At 40.9% G+C, this 17,899-nt stretch overlaps 1 protein-coding gene across 2 annotated transcripts in view; it reads right to left on the bottom strand.

Moving 5' to 3' along the window:
* tctn2 (tectonic family member 2) overlaps positions 1-17,899 on the bottom strand; it is a 97,048-nt gene that overhangs the window by 47,703 nt on the left and 31,446 nt on the right. For both annotated transcript variants that reach the window (XR_011356313.1, XM_069933483.1), the window contains exons 5-6: positions 16,373-16,473; positions 11,196-11,395 (exon numbers count right to left, since the gene is read on the bottom strand). Coding sequence is in view for 1 of the 2 variants with exons in the window: in XM_069933483.1 (XP_069789584.1) it covers positions 11,196-11,395; positions 16,373-16,473 (301 nt within the window). In the remaining variant the exon portion in view is untranslated. The remainder of the gene's footprint in view (positions 1-11,195; positions 11,396-16,372; positions 16,474-17,899) is intronic.

Here is a 17,899-nt window from a genome sequence, read left to right on the forward strand (position 1 = left end):
AAAGTAGCAAACTTCAACTTTGACATATCCACTAATATTACTAAAAACTAATATTATCAATATATAAAGACTCAGATCAACGTAAATAGGGTCTCCAATAGGAGAAAAAGAAACCACAAATTAAAGTCTAAATACAATGAAAATCAAAAAAAAAGATAAAAGGAAAAAGTAAACCCCCCCCCCCAAAAAAAAACTACCAAAAGGTCGTAATCCCTAAACAAAACTTGGGTGTGGATCACCCACCAGTGGCTGATGACTAGTAGAACATAGAGCAAATTTCTCCCTCCCCAGCCAAACAAAGAATAACAACAAGATATCATAATGACATAAAAAGAAAGTAAAAATAAAAAAGTTCTTCTATTCATCCAAGAAATTCCAGACTCGGCGACCCCATTTCAAGGAAACGGACTCTTTCCATTATCATTTCTCCCATTTCTGCCGTTTCTTCCATTTCCAGAACAACCAGATTTTTCTTTAGGAGACAATGGTGGGCTACGTCTTTGTCCTCTTACATCTGGCAACGAATCAGCAAAAATCATTGCTTCACGCTCATTCTCAAAAAACTGAGAATGCAAGTCTCCACAAAACACCTTCAACACTGCCGGATAGCGAAAAGTAGACTTATAACCTTTATGCCACAAAACTTCTTTAACTGGATTAAATTGACGCCGACACTGAATAACCTCTTGACTCAAATCAGGATAGAAAAAAACTCTACTATCCTGAATCATTAACGGGGCTTGTCGTTGTCTCGCGTTTTGCACTGCTAAACGAAGTATCGTTTCTCTGTCCAAATAATTCAAACATCGAATTATCACGGGACTCGGTGGTTGACCAGACAGAGGTCGTCTTCTTAAGGCTCTATGAGCTCTTTCCAATACCAGACCTCCAGACAAATATTCCTGCCCCAGTATTTGTGGAATCCATTCGGTAAAAAAACGAAGAGGATCTTGTTCTTCCATACGTTCTGGCAAACCAACAATCTTCACATTATTCCTTCTACTTTGATTCTCCAAATAATCTACTTTCCTCTCTAACTCCCTCTCACGTTCTCGCAATTCTTTAATAGATTTTTCCACCTCCAACATTTTTTCTGTATTAGAAGCCACTTGTTGTTGAGATTTCAAAAAATCCGCCTGAAATTGTTTAAAATCTTCACAAGATGCTTCCACACATATTTTAACTGTATCCAGTTCCAAACTGAGCCTTTGAGACATTTCATTCAGCATAGGCTGAATGATAAGGCTTAGCTGTTTACATTGTCATTCAGAAAAGCTCAGCCCTGCTTTCTCTTGCGTAGTGGCAGAACCAGGTAACTGCAGCTCCTGCTGCATCTAAACAACAGGCAGTTTAACAGTTTTACTACAGGTCTGAACTCCCAGCGACGGCACCCCGACTTCCTCAGTGGGCCGACGCTGTTCTCCCCCCACAGCCCATTGTTGTTTCAAAAACTCACAAAGATCAAAATATTCAGATTGGAGTATTTCCTGGGGTTCAAGCAATGGAGTCGTCTTCTTGCGTGCCCCCTCCGTTAAAGTTGGCAGGCTGCTAGAATCGGGATCCACATCGGGGGCACACGCACCTTCCTTCTGAGAACAGGTAATTCTAGCGATGTCCTTCTCCTGGTGAGTGGTAGTCATTTTTTTCAGCTCCCACAGGCAATCTCTGTGGTTTAGGCTTGAAAGAAAGCAAACCTGAAGTTGCAGCAGGCTGTTTTAGGCCCTAAATCTTCAACACTCCGAAAATGTAGTTTCTTCTGTACTTGAGGTTTAATCTTTTTACCATTAATAGCCATAACAATTCCTTGATACTTTAAACTAAGTTTTAAAAAATTTAAACCTGAAAACAAAGAGTTAAAAACAGGCTCTTAAAAGTCTGGCGAGAGGTCGAGATTACACGTCTAGACTCTACACCATCTTGTCACTTCTCATTCCTCCATGTTCACTGGTTGCAGGCAATTCTTATACTGTGCACAGAATTTACCATGTATAAAGTTCACTAGGCTTTGGTGCTCAAAAGGTAAATGGTTACCACTCAGGAAGGTTCTTGTCGGTTTTCAGAGAGAGATTTGTTGTTCCAGGACACCCACAACTGATTTAGTTCCATCAGCCACTTCAGTGTCTTCCTGACAAATCTTGCCCCCTCAGGGTTCTCCAGATGATAACCTCTTTCTTTCAGGTCACCCCAGAGTGCCTTTTTGTTTCTCTTATTCCAAGTGAAACATTAGACAGCCAGTCCTCTACTCTTGCATGAACCACGAGGGCTTTGATCAGCTGAACTAAGCACTCACAATCTGTCTTCCAAGTGGGGTTTTCCACAAGCTTGCCAGCTTATCCTGTTCCAGTTCCAGTTGCTGCTGCTGATTGTAAAACTGCAGAACTGATCTCTGTTTTTCTCTCTCTCTCACAGAGAGAAAACTTGTTTAAATCTCTCACAGAGAGAAAACTTGTTTTACTCTCTCTGCTTGCAAAACCACATGACCCTCTTAGAACAGCAAGTTCCACTCTAGACAGAATGTGGCTCTGACAAGTTCTTTCATCTGCTGCCTTTTTGTAAACAATCCATTACTGAAGTCTCTTGGGCCCTCTCCAAAGCTTTTGCAAAGACTGTTGGCCCCAACATGTCTACCATGAGCAGAGCTCCAGTATTTTAAATAAGTTCGGTTTTAAAGTGTTTGTATGTGACCTACACTAAAAAGGCCTGCCCTAATTTATCTCCCAAAAACATATCTATATTCCGTCACATTGCACTGATTTTCTTTTGTATTTAGCATCTGATGCCTCTCATGTCAGTATCCAACAATCGTCAGCCAGCATTGATGGATTCCAGTTGCCATGGTCTCAATGTCCTGGTGAAAACTTTCACCATGTTTATCAATAACTGCTCCAGGATCAGCAGGGAAGACATCCAAATGTGAATGCAAAAAAATGAATTTTCAATGACATGTTGAACTTCGTGGTTTTCTACATTTAAAGCATGTACACATGAAGCATAGGTTCTAAGAAGCCATATGTGATAGGAAACATTTAAGCTGATTTTCGTGAACAGCATCCCAAAATCCATAAAATGCACCTAAAAGTGTTCAGGAAGCAAAATTTTTGTTTTTTAATATTTTCTTTAAAGTGACCTCTTAGGACATTACTAAAGGACGGGATGAGAAAAATTTCCAAATGACACACTTTTAGGGAAATGTGCATCTTTCAAATTTCCCATTAGCTTTTCCTGACATCAGTTCCCTCGATTAAAGTTTCAAAATTAGAATTTATTTACACTCAATTATCTTGTGTATTTTCATCAGCACATTCCAGGAAAGTATTTCGGCCAATCAAGATCTTCATGAAGGAACTCAAAAGTTCTGGTGCTTTGTCTGATACACTGTTATCTTATTTTCAGGTCGAGACAAGTTCTATTTACAGATGTAACATGGAATTGTTTGCTGTAAACTGTACTATACAGCAATGGCAAGGCTTTAAAGTCATTAAGTACACAGTACACTAACTTGTTAAGGATCAGATTCATGGTATTAAAGTAAACAGATTAAAATTAATAAAAGGTTCATAGTCTAATAACAAAGTGTAAGCCTTTTACACCGAGATGAGGAGAAACATTTTCAGTCAAAGAGTTGTGAACTTGTGGAGTTCCCTGCCACAAAGTTGTTGAGGTCAGTTTGTTAAATTCAAAAGGGAATATATCACCCTGGCAGTTGGGGATCTTAAATTCAGTTTATTAATTAAATCTGGAATTCTAACCATGAAACAAGTATATAAAAAAAACAGGTCTAGATCTAGGAGTGCAAGTACAAAGTACATTGAAAGTGGTATCACAGGGAGATAGGGTGGTCAATATGGCTAGCACTGTATTGGCCTTCATCAATCAGAGTATTGAGTATGGAGGTCAGGAGGTCGTGTTGCAGTTATATCAGATGATGTTGCAGTCCCAATCGGAGTACTGTGTCTAGTTTTGTGTCTAGTGCTGCAGGAAAGATGCTGAGAGAAGCTGCATAGAAGAATTATGAGAATGTTGACAAGACTTGTGGGCCTAAGCTAGAGGGAAAGGTTGAGCGGATGAAGGCTTTACTCCTTAGAGTTCAGGAAAATGAGGGTTGATCTCATCAAGATATACAAAATCATGTGAGAATAGATCTGGTGAATGCAGGAATCTTTTGCCAAAAGTAGGGGAATCAGTAACCAGAGGTCATAGGTTTAAGGCAAATCAGGAGAGATTAAACATAGAGGTGGCATAAAAAAGGCTGCTGGAGGAGATAGTGGAGGCAGCTACTATTGCAACGTTTAAAAAATATTTGGACAGATACATAGATAGGACAGATTGAGAGAGATATGGACTAAACATGGGCAGGAAGGAGAAGTATGGTTGGGACATTTTAGTTGGCATGGGCAAGTTAGCCTAAATGTTGGTTTCCACGCTGTATGACTTGATGACTAATGGCCTTCTGGGAGGGAGTCCTCCATCCAAATCCAGTCTTGCCATAATGTAACAGCAGATCTATTGACTAGTAGCTCCCTTCTGATAAGGCCAGCAGAACACTCAGGGGGATCACACCATACCATGGAAATGTAAAAATTAATGTCTACTTGGTCCCTGCACCCACTATCAGACGAAGCACCAGCTTTAGGGGTGCACAACCTTGGTTTCAATATACATTACCATTGCTTTATGGTTGCTGAGTCTAAATATTTACAAGGATGTTGCTGAGACTTGAGGAAATGAGTTAACAGGGAAAGGATAAGCAGGTGAGAACTTTATTCCTTGGAGCATAGAAGAATGAAGGGAGATTTAATAGAGGTAAATAAAATTATGAGGGATTTAGAGTAAATGCAAGCAGGCTTTTTTAACTGAGGTTAGGTGAGATGAGAACTATAGGACACGAGTTAAGGGTGAAAGGTGAAATACTTCATGAGGACCAGGGATGACCACTCTCCACTACACATTCATAGATCAGTTGTGGAGAGAGCAGAGAGCATCAAGTTCCTTGAAGCTCGCTTTAAGTCATGGTGTATCCTGGACACACAGCATCTCCTCACTTGTCAAGAAGGCATAACAGTGACTGGACTTCCTGAGGTGGGCAAGACAACCGGCCACCATCCTGTCAAGTTTCTACAGGAGCTCTATTGAGTCTCCTGGCTGGCTGCATCACAGTGTGGTATGTTTGCTGTCGAGCATTGAATTGGAGATCTATCCACAGAACCATAAGAGCGAAAGAGAGGATCACTCTGGTCTCCCTCCACCCCAACCCCCCATCGACATGATCCACCAGGATCATTGTCTGAAGAGGGCTCACAAAATTGTAAATGACCTCTACCACCCTGCTTACAGCATCTTCCAGCTCCTACCATCAGGATTGAGATACAGAAATATCAGAGCCAGAACCACTGAGATGAGAAACAGCTTCTTCCCTTGGGCACTGAGGCCTGCTCATACAAACCCTCCAAGACTCCACTATTTAACAATAGTTATTTATTTTTATTTACGTACTGCATATAAATCACTTGTAAATGAGTGTGCTAGGTCTACATATGCGTTTACATGTTTTTACACCAAGGACCGAATAATGCAGTTTTGTCCAGTTGTACTTATACAAATGGAAAATAATAATAAACTTGAACTTGAAATGTTTAATGAGAACATTAGGAGGATCTTCACACAGAGAGCATGGAACAAGCTCTCAGCTGAAGTGGTGAAGGTGGGCTCAATTTTAACATTTAAGAAAATTTGACAAGAATATGGATGAGAGGGGTATGAAGGGCTGTGCTCTGGGTGCAGGTCAGTCGTCAATAGCTGCGCACAGGCTAGATGGGCTGAAGGGCCTGTTTCTGTGCTGTAGTCTTCTATGGGAGTTGGATGTGGACCTATTGACTAATGAGATCGAGAGAAAGCAGGAATATGGTCCTGAGTTGTATGGTCAGCCTTAATCATAAGCTCCTGTCATCGTCAATTTATTGTGGTGCACAAACTTGATGGGTTATGTCTCAGTCCTGCTCACCCAATCTGGAACATCTGGCAATCAAGTGTTGCCCATTCTACCAGCTGAGGGAGTTCGCCATCATCATGGTCGCAGTGTACATTCTGCCCCAGGCTAACGTTAGGCAAGTACTAGGAGGACTGAGCACTGTGATTAGCAGCCATGAGGCAGCACATCCTGATACCTTACTGATCACTGTAGAGGACTTCAATCAGGCCAGCCTAAAGAAGAAGACTCTAACGAACTACCACTAACGCATCACATGTGATATCAGGGGAGCCAACACACTCGACTACTGTTACACCACCACAAAGAACGCTTACCAAGCCATACCACGACTGCACTTCGGCAAATCTGATTATCTGGCTCCACTTCTACCAGTGTACAAGCAGTGACTGAGGACCACAGCACTGGTAGGGAAGACAGCAAAAGTATGGTCAAGGAAGTGGAGGAGTGTCAGCAGGACTGGACCACATTCAAGAACTCATCCTTAGACTTGAATGAATATGTACAACATGTGTCGCCGACTTCATCATGACATACCAAGTGTGCCCAACCAGAAGCCTTGGATGAATCAGAGGATTTACAACCTGCTGGGGACGAGATCAAGGGCGTTTAATGCCAGGGATCCAGACCTCTGCAAGAAGTCTAGGTACGACCAGCAGAAGGCTATCTCAGAAGCAAAGTGACAATTCCAGAGGAAGCTAGAGACAGATACACACCAGCTTTGGCAGGGAGTGCAGACGATTACAGCCAACAAAGCATGGGCAAACACCATAGATGGATGTGATGCTTCATTACCCAATTAACTGAACACCTTCTATGCCCGCTTTGAGAAGGAGAATCCGACCATACCTACTAGAATCCCTGCAAAGACTGAGGACCCTGTGATATCTGGCTCTGAGGGCGACGTCAAAACATCATTCAAGAGGATTAACCTTCACAAGGCATCAGCCTCTGACAGCAACCTGGCAGGGTATTGAAAATTTGTAATGGATATTTTCAACCTCTTGTTGCTGCAGTCACAGGTTCCCACTTGCTTCAAAAGGGCATCAATCATCCTGTTGTCCAAGAAGAGTAGTGTCAACAGCCTCAACAACTATCACCCAGTAGCACTAACATCTACAGTAATTAAATGCTTTGAGAGGTTGGTCATGGCCAGAATTAACACTTACCTAAGCAAAGGTCTGGACCCACTGCAATTCGTCTATTGTCACAACTGCTCCACAGCAAGCACAATATTGTTGGTTCTTCACTCAACTCTGGATTACCTTGAGGACAGCAACTCGTATGTACGGCTGCCCTTCATAGAATACAGCTCAGCCTTCAACACCTGGGCCTCTGCACCACCCTCTGCAACTAGATCCTTGACTTTATCAGAAGACCACAGTCAGTGCAAATTAGAAACATCTCCTCACTTCTATCACACAAGCACAGGTGAAGGATGCGGGCTTTGCCCACTCCTCTATTCACTATACACCCATGACTGCGTGGTCAGGTACAGTTCCAATTCTATCTACAAATTTGCCAAATACTCCATAGTTATCGGCAGAATCACAAACAGCAATGAGAAATCATACAGGAGGGAGCTAGATCAGCTCGTTGAGTGGTGTCACACCAATAATCTTGCACTCAACATTAGCAAAACCAAGGAGATGATTGTGGACTTCAGGAGGAAGTCAGGGGAACACAATCCAGTCCTCATCGAGGGCACAGTAGTGGAGAGGGTCAAGAACTTCAAATTCCTGGGTATCAACATCTGAGGATCTGTCCTGAGTCTCAATGTCTTTTTTTAAAAACTTTATTTATTCATTCAAAAAACAAATAATATGACATATTCAGCAATTAAACATGAATGTTTTTTTTATATGTAGAAAAAAAATAAAAGAACCCCCCCCCCCCCCCTTCAGCCAACTCTCCTAAGGAGAGCCATAAAAAAAGAAAAAAGAATATTTAAAAAAGTTAAATATACATATTATAATGGAAAAAATTTCCTTCCAATAATTCTGTAAAGAGGGACAGGACCAAAACATATGTGTAAGGGAAGCTATTTCCAATTGACATTTATCACATATAGGATCGATATGAGAATAAAAGCGATGGAGTTTATCTTTAGACATATGAGCTCTATGAACAACTTTAAACTGTATTAGTGAATGTTTTGCACATAGAGAAGAAGAGTTTACCAGTCGCAGAATTTTATTCCAATTTTCATTGGAAATATGAAGGTTGAGTTCTCTTTCCCAATCATTTTTAAACTTTTCAAAAGTCCCAGAATTTATTTTTGTAATTATATTATATAATTTAGATATCACACCTTTTGGAGGGAATTTTGAATATAGTATATCCTCTAAAACAGTCGTAGTCTCCCGATTGGGAAAAGAGGGTAAAGCCGAAACTAAGAAACTCCTAATCTGCAAATATCGAAAGAAATGAGATCGAGGTAAATCATATTTCATGGATAATTGTTCAAATGACATGAAATTTTTTCCATTATATCTACTGTTTTGAATATTGATTTACAACCACATCCCATTACTGCAATTTTTGGATTACCTATGATAGATTTGACTTATTTATCTCTTCCTGCGGATCGTATGATTGCTTTTCTTACACTAATGGCTAGAAGATCTATACTATTGAATTGGAAAGAGGTTAATCCTCCCACTGTTTTCCAATGGTTTACCCAAACTATACTATGTTTAAATTTAGAGAAAATTAGAAACTTTGTCTATGAATCCCCTTCTAAGTTTGAGTTAACCTGGTGACCATTTATTCAATATTTTCATTTGTGGTGAGTTGATCTGGCTCTGTTTTCTTTCTATGATTATGTATGATAATTGGGCTGTAAGATGAGTGATCGGCGTGGTTTAGCTATATCTGTAGGTTTTTTTTTTTAAGTTTTTTTTAATTCAGATTTGGTTTTTTTTCTTTTTTGGGGTTCTTTTTTTCTCTTTTTTCATATATTGTTATTAATTATATCTTTTTTTTTAAAGATAGTTCACACCCTAAACTGATCTAAATTTTTTTTTATGATATATTTTTATTCTGTAATATTATTGTTTAATATCTCTGTATTAATTCATTACTTATTATGTATTTTTTATATCTCTTTGAACTGTATGTGTTTATAAATTATAATAATAATAAAAAGATTGAAAAAGAAAGTAAATATACATATTAAAATCTAATCAATATAAATTGAAATGTAAATATTCTGAGTATAACAGCCACTTATTAATAAAAAAATTATAATTATCATGTGAAACATATGTAATTTTTTTCATTATTAAACAATATTTCATCTCATTATGCCATCTATTAATCTCAATGTCGATATAATCATGAAAAATGCTCGCCCAATGGTTATATTTTGAGAGAAGTTTGAGGAGATTCAGTATGTCACCAAAGACTCCAAAAACCTCTACAAGTGTACCATGGAGATCATTTCAGCTAGTAGCATCTCTGTCTGGTACAGAGGTGCTAACGGTCAGGACAAGAAAAAAATCCAAAAGATTTTTAACTCAGCCAGTGACATCATAGGCACCAGACTTCATTCCATCGTGGACATCTACAAGAGGCACTATCTTAAGAAAACTACCTCCATCCTCTAAAGAAGGGAGAGACATGGTGGAGTTCCTGAAAAAGTGAATCCCAGATACACTGGGAAGGGAACAAATTTGAAATAATCTAAGAATAAAATGGGCCCACCGGTCTCTCACACCCCCTGCCAGGAGTGAAACCAACAGCTACGCTCTATCCTGGTAAGACTCCTTCGCTACCAGGTTAGAGAGAGGATTTTAATGGGTGGCAGTGGTGGATGTGAAGGCTAGGGGGTGGGGTCTGGTGGAATATGAGGGGGAGAAGGTTTTATTCTACCCGGACATAAGCACAGCGTTATTGAAACGTAGGAGGGAATTTGGCCCAGTTAAAAAGAGCCTTAAACTAAAAGGAATCAAGTTTACCCTCTTTCACCCGGCAACACTGAAGATAGTAAGGGTGGGAGGGGAAAGAAAATTTTTTTTAAAGGATCCAAGAGAGGCAATGGACTTTGTAAGAACCCTGCCACCACTTAAGGATTAAACGTAAATAAGGTGGAAAGAGGGAATCAGGGGAAAGATGGACTGTAAATATTGTAATTATGAGGAACACGAGTGGGAATATGTGTTTTTTTTTCCCATAATGTTAATTTTTAAAGATGAATGTATATTAGAATTAAGAATGAATATGGGGAGCTCAAGGAAAGGGAGGGAGATACAAGTGATAGATGGGTGCATTAGGCACGTCTCAAAATGGCAGGGGGATTGGCATCAATAGCTTGGTGCCCGGGGAGGATAAAGATAAACTGGGAGCGGGAAAAGGTGGGCGGGGTGGGGGGGAAATATGGGTTGTTTTTCATTTTGCTATGGAGGTTATTTAATTGATGGAACTTTCAGTTGTACGAGGTTTGGGGGGGGGGTGGGGGGATAAATACAGACTCTGTATGTCACATGAATGTTTAAAAAAAGATCTCCAGAATGTTTTTTGTTGAGTCTATGAAAATTAAAATAAAATATTCAAAATAAAGCAGCTTCTATCCTCAAGGACCCTCCCCACACAGGCCATACCCCCTTTACTCTTCTACCATCAGGATAAAGGTACAGGAGCCTAAAGACGAGCACTCAGTGGCACAAGGACAGCTGCTTCCTCGCTGCCATCAGATTCCTGAATGATCAATGAACTAAAGACACTCCCTTACTTTGACTTTTCATGCACTATTCTTATTTATGGCTGTAAGGTAGTTTATATGAATGTCCGCACTGTGATGCTGCCACAAAACAACAACTTTTGAGGTTTGTTCATGACAATAAATTCTGATTCATTTTGGGGAGAAGCCAGGGGAGTGGGGCTGAGTGGGAAAATAGATCAGCTCAGGATGAAATAGAAGACCAGACAATGGCCCAACTTCTGCTCCGATATATGGTCTTGAGGAATACAATTTGAATTGTGATTTTAAAAAAATATACAGGCCTGTTAGCACTCGCAGAGAAAAATGCAAATTACTATTTGTTTAACAAATTAATAATACATTTGATAGCTACAATGGTCAGATAACTGGCAATTGAAATGGTTAGATTGGAGATGGAGGTTACGTGAAGATTAGAAATAATCAATAAGCAATAATGTTACCAATTATAGGCTCTGTTGCCAGTCATTTAAAATGGTATAAACTTACAGAGTATCACCTTCAAAGAAAAGCCCCAAATATGGCGAGTTATCGAGAGAAGACTGCACACAGAGGAATGGGAACCAGTCAGGAGCTCTCACCACACTCTGTACAGAACATAGCTGGTCAAAGGGCTGGGACACATTTCCACCAAACACTCCTGTGAAGCAGTGGTATTGAAATAGCTGGATCATGTCAGGTGTGCATTCCTGGAAACAAAAAAAAATAACAAGTGCATATTTCAGATCAAGAGCAGTCATGACAGACAAGTCACATTAAGATTTTTTAAAAACTATGGCTGCTGGAAATTTTAAATAAAACCAGAATATGCTGAAAATACTCAGGAGGACAGGAAACATCTGCAGAAAGAGAAACAGGTATCGTACCTGGTGAAAGAGCCTTTCATATGTAAATAAAAATGGTGGCGCTGTCAGAGCTGCTGTATCGTCAGCATTGCAACTGGTGCAGACCCAGGAGTATTAAAAATTTGTGCTGATGAACATCTCACTCAAACAAGGGTCAATTGTACTGGTGCCCAAGAAGAGTGTGGTAACCCGCCTTACTGATTATTGACCAGTGGCACTCACATCAACAATGAAGTATTTTGAACAAATGCAAATATGGTATAACTCATGATACAATGTTTGCATACCACCAACTGAAAACCTACTTGAAGGACAAATTGGGAAGCAGGCTGAGGTTACCAGAAGGAAGCAGCTTTGAATATGTGATTACAGACACAATGATAATTAAAAGATTTATAACAAACATGTACATCAAACTGCAAGAGCAAGAGAAAGAGAACAAGGAAATAAGCTGTAAACCCAAACAAAAGTGGGAACAAGATCTAAACATAAAGATAAAGAATGAAACATGGGAAAAGCTCCGGAACTATGAGCAATACAATAAACACGAGGTTACGCATGATACAATATAATTGGTTACACAGGTTATATATCACACCCCAAAAGTTAAATAAATGGGACCCAACAGTATCAGACAGATGTTTTTGCTGTAAGAAGGAAACAGGAAAAGAACTTGGACTCGATTTGGATGGAGCATAAAAAGATTTATTATGATAGCCTTAGCTGTAGCAAAAAAATGTATTATGTCAACCTGAAAATCAGAAGAGAGCCTGAGAATACAGCAATGGTACATAGAAATGAATAAGTGTATTCCATTGGAAAAAATAACATATAATTTAAGAAATAACATCACAGTATTTGAACAAATTTGGGAACCGTACATGGAACACAACATAGAAGTCCTACCACAGACTTCCACCACCTAAAATGACAGAATGAGAAGAAGATGAAATGAAACTGACCCAGTGTGTAAAAGTAGATGACACAATTTTCTTGTTTATTTTCACTGTGTGATGACATTGTTTAATGGGTTTAATGTATCATATATATTGAACGTTGAGTGGGTGGGAAGAGGGGGTGAAGGAGGGAGGGTAGGAGGGGGGAAAAGGGGAGAAAATGACACTGTGTATATTCAAGAGGGAAATGTTTATGTGTATTTTGGTCAACATAGTTCATAGTGTGAAAAATAAAAAATTTTTAAAAAAACAATGAAGTATTTTGAAAGGCTGGTGTTGAGGGACATCAGCTCCTGCCTGAGTGGTGAGATGGATCCGTCCCAATTGACCTCTCACAGCAATAGGTCTACAGCGGATGCCATCTCGCTGGCTCTACACAAAGCCCTGGAACACCTGGATAGCAAAGATGCATATATGAGGATACTCTTTATTGACAAGAATTTGGCATTCAACACCATCTTCCCCTCAAAATGGATCAGCAAACTCCAAGACCTGGGACTCAACATTCCACTGTGTAATTCGATCTTAGATTTCCTCACCTCCAGACCACAGGATTGCAAGAACTTCTCTTTCACAATCTCCATCAGTACCGGAAAAACCACAGGGCAGCGTTTTTATACCTCTACTCTACTTGTTACATATCTTTGACTGTCTAACTCAGTACGACAAAAACACCATCTACAAATTCGCTAACGGTAGTGAAATGTATAAAAAGGGGTGACGAATCGCCATACAGGAGGGAGATTGAAAACTTGGCTGAATGGTGGACCAACAATAGCCTCACATTCAATGTCACCAAAACTAAGGAGCTGATTGTTGACTACAGGAAGGGAAAACTGTAGAGCGCTTCGAAAGAACCAAAGACTTGTTGATCCAAACCAAGACTTTTATTAACTAAAAAACTGGAGCATATCACATGTAGGCTGACCAGTCCAGAATGACGTGGTCTGGCTAGGAGCAATCCTTTAAGACCTGCCAGTAGGCGTGGCTACACTCTCAGCCAATCACAGTCATCCTACACTACAATCTGTACATATACACATTGATGATAGAATCTGTACTATCACAAAAACCAAATGTGTTTGATCCAGTGATCATTGGGGGATCAGAGGTGGAGAGGGTGAGCAAATTTAAATTCCTGGGAGTCACTATCTCAGAGGATCCTTCCTGGACCCAACACACCAATGACATGGTGAAGAAAGCATGTTAGCACCTCTTCTTCCTCAGTTTATGGAGGTTTGGTGTGACAATGGCAAATTTCTACAGATGTGTGGTGGAAAGTGTGTCGATCTACAGCATTGCAGTCTGGTATGAGGACTCCAATACCAGAGTGTAAAGCCCTGCAAAAGATAGTGGACACAGCCCAGGACATAACAGGCAAAACCTTCCCCACCATCGAGAATATCTACAGGGAACGTTGCCGTCAGAGACCAGCAGCTATTGTCAAAGAGCCATACCCCCGCTTCCATCAGGAAAGAGGTATAGGTGCCACAAAACTCACACCACCTCGACCATCAAACTCAATCAACAAACTCATTTAAGGACTCTTACTTTTGCACTTTATTGATTTTTTTCTCTCTGAATTCCACAGTCAATTTGTTTACATTTGTTTATTCGTTTACATGTGTACATTAAATACAGTTTTTTGCACTTCCAATAAGTGGTAATTATGCCTCATCTGCAGGGGAAAAAAAAATCTTAGGGTTGTATGTGATGTCTTGTGCGTTCTCTGACAATAAATCTGAATCTGAGAGCAGCCACCAGTGTCATAGTGCTACTCCACAGATCCTATTGCCCGGTCCTGATGCCATCAGCACTGTACAGGCTTTAAAAGGCCTATTAGAGGAGCCAGATTTTTATTTATATACAAAATCCTGTAACCACAGAGATTGGTGCTTAAAATAGTAGTTTCCTGTGCTAGACAGAGAACCACAAGGGGATGCAAACTCCAGGTGAGCAGTGGACCGGCATTTGGCACTAAAAACTGAGAGAACACCCCCATTGAGAAGCCTGGAACAGTGAAGGTGATCGTGGCAGCTGACTAGCAAGGGGCTCAGCAGCTGAAGGACTCACCAAAGCTGCATGCTGCTGGCTGACTCACACAGGCTGCAAGCAACTTAGATGTCAAAGGATTCACACCACGCTGCAGGCTGCTGAAGGCCAATTCATAGGAACCTGTTAACAGAACCAGGATTCGAGAGGATGCTAAGGGCAAGAAGGGCTCCCAAAGGACCTCAGGCGCTGAAGGCTTCCTGATTGTACCAGGGGTTTGGATCTGGAGCTCCAGTTGCTGATGGTTTGAACAGGAGTCTGTATGGCTATAGAGCTGCTGGAGTACTGAAGGCAAATCCACAGGGACTCAGAGACTCTGAAGGGACTCTCTTTTGCTTCTCTTTCTCTCATTGTTAGAGGCACCAAGAGTCATGGCAACTCTTTGTTTGCCTTACAGCAGGCAAAAGTTGATGTATATCATGTACATTACTTTTTTTGTATTACATGACAATGAAACAATCTTACAGGGAAATAGGAATTGTGTTAGCTTTAAATTGGAGAAAGTGATGAATAGGATAAAGGATACATCAAGGGAGAGAACAAAGGAATAGATTAACCACCCAGCAGATCAGACAGTATCAGTACTCTGTACAACTAAATATTTCCACCATTAGTGAAGTGTGAACCATCACAAGTTCTGGTTTTCAAATGAAGATTCAATATTCCTTTACTGTCATGTAATAATACAGAAAATGTAATATTACACGAAATTGCCTTCTGCCTGCCATAAGGCAAAGAGTCGCCACTAGTATTGCCCAGTGCCCTTACAGTAAGCAAGAAAGAGAAGCACGAGAGAGTCCCTTCATAGTCACTGAATGTCCTTGGACTCACCTCCAGCCCTCAGACCCCTGTTCGATCCATTGGCAAAAAGCTCCAGATCCAAACCTCCGACACAATTAGGAAGCCTTCAGCATTGAGGCCCTTCAGGAGTCCTTCATGTCCTCAGCACCCTCATGAATCCCGGTTCCACGAGTCCAATGACTGCAAGTCACTGACTACATGCAGCCTGCGTGGGTCACTGCCCTGTAGGGTCATATTCCATGCTGCTTCTTCTCAACAGTGGGTGTGGTCCCCATTTCTGATGCCCTGCGCTGGTCCACTGCTCTCACAGAGTCTGCAACCTCTCGTGGTACACTGCCCAGCACAGGAACCACCATTTTGTGCAGAAATCACACGGAGTGTCGGATTGTAGATGGTTGGACCCTGTGAAGAGCACTGCGTCTCCTTCCCTACTCATCTGGGACAACACCAGTGGCAGCACTGCCTTTACATCTGCTCCAGCAATGCCATTATTTTTGCCAAGGCATGTCACTGGGCCACAAAAGTATTTCAAATGTCCTCAATCCATGACAATATACAAAGACATTTACACCTAACAGAAGCCACATAGTAACCCATTCAATGCAGAAACTGTGCATTTATACAGTACATTTCTGATTATCCGAAAACCACTTAACCAAAATTCTCAGTTATCAAAAAAGATTTTAAGAAGAAAAAATGATCTTTACTTAAATTTATGCATTTATCTTATTTTGCAAGCAGAGATCACGTCGTTTGGTAAGAACTAAACATTATTTCATGTTTGAAAAACCTTTCATTGTCTTTTCCTGCTGTTTTAAAGCTGATGTAAGTATTCTGCTCATGTTACTGGGCTGCTTAAAGCAATTTCTCAGTTATCCAAAAAATCCAGTCCTAAGCATTTCAGATAGTCATAAACGTACTGCAGTTCATTCCTGTTCAAATGTAGAAATGCTTCACAAGAAAGCAATTTAAAATCTACTTAATTAATATATTGGAGACGGTTTGGAAATACCTCATCACAGCAGCATCTAATATCACAAGCTCTTGCAGTTAAGTTGCATGGGCAGGAGCCAAGCGGATGGTACTTTTGTTTTGGTATCAACATATTGTTTTCTGTTGAAAAATAATAAAGACAAATAACTAGTAACAATCAAATCTGTATTGGTGCCAATGTACATATTTCTACAGATGTACATTATAAAGTTCATTGACTGGCTGCATCCCTGCCTGGTATGGGGACAGCAATAATTCTGAGTAAAAAAACCCTGCCTAGAATATTAGGCAAAATTCTCTCCACCATCAAGAAAATCTATACAGGGAACACTGATGTCGGAGAGCAGTAGCAATCATCAAGAAATCACACCACCCAGGACATGCTCCGTTCTCACTGCTGCCATCAGAAAAGATGCAGAGGAGTCACAAAACTCACCCCACCAGGTTCATGTACAGTTGCTACCCCTCCATCATCAGACTCCTCAACAAACTCAGAGACTCATTTAAGGACTCTGACTTACCACGTTATTCATTTTTGAATATTTATTTTCTGTATTGCAGTTTGCTTGCACTTCTTTCATATTTACATTTCTCTCATTAGTATTCAAATTTTTTCTGGAGTACAGGTTTTTGGACTACCGATAAGCAGGTGTTCTGTCTGGCCCACAGGAAAAAGAATCTCAGGGTTGTGTGTGATGTTATGTATGTCTTCTCTTTCGCTTGGCTTCGCAGACGAAGATTTATGGAGGGGGTAAAAAGTCCACGTCAGCTGCAGGCTCGTTTGTGGCTGACAAGTCCGATGCGGGACAGGCAGACACGATTGCAGCGGTTGCAAGGGAAAATTGGTTGGTTGGGGTTGGGTGTTGGGTTTTTCCTCCTTTGCCTTTTGTTCGTGAGGTGGGCTCTGCGGTCTTCTTCAAAGGAGGTTGCTGCCCGCCAAACTGTGAGGCGCCAAGATGCACGGTTTGAGGCGTTATCAGCCCACTGGCGGTGGTCAATGTGGCAGGCACCAAGAGATTTCTTTAGGCAGTCCTTGTACCTTTTCTTTGGTGCACCTCTGTCACGGTGGCCAGTGGAGAGCTCGCCATATAACACGATCTTGGGAAGGCGATGGTCCTCCATTCTGGAGATGTGACCCACCCAGCGCAGCTGGATCTTCAGCAGCGTTATCTCGATGCTGTCGACCTCTGCCATCTCGAGTACTTCGACGTTAGGGGTGTAAGCGCTCCAATGGATGTTGAGGATGGAGTGGAGACAACGCTGGTGGAAGCGTTCTAGGAGCCGTAGGTGGTGCCGGTAGATGACCCATGATTCGGAGCCGAACAGGAGTGTGGGTATGACAACGGCTCTGTATACGCTTATCTTTGTGAGGTTTTTCAGTTGGTTGTTTTTCCAGACTCTTTTGTGTAGTCTTCCAAAGGCGCTATTTGCCTTGGCGAGTCTGTTGTCTATCTCATTGTCGATCCTTGCATCTGATGAAATGGTGCAGCCGAGATAGGTAAACTGGTTGACCGTTTTGAGTTTTGTGTGCCCGATGGAGATGTGG

Source organism: Narcine bancroftii, chromosome 4 (assembly GCF_036971445.1).
Source record: "Narcine bancroftii isolate sNarBan1 chromosome 4, sNarBan1.hap1, whole genome shotgun sequence".
Classification (NCBI taxonomy): Eukaryota; Metazoa; Chordata; class Chondrichthyes; order Torpediniformes; family Narcinidae; genus Narcine; species Narcine bancroftii.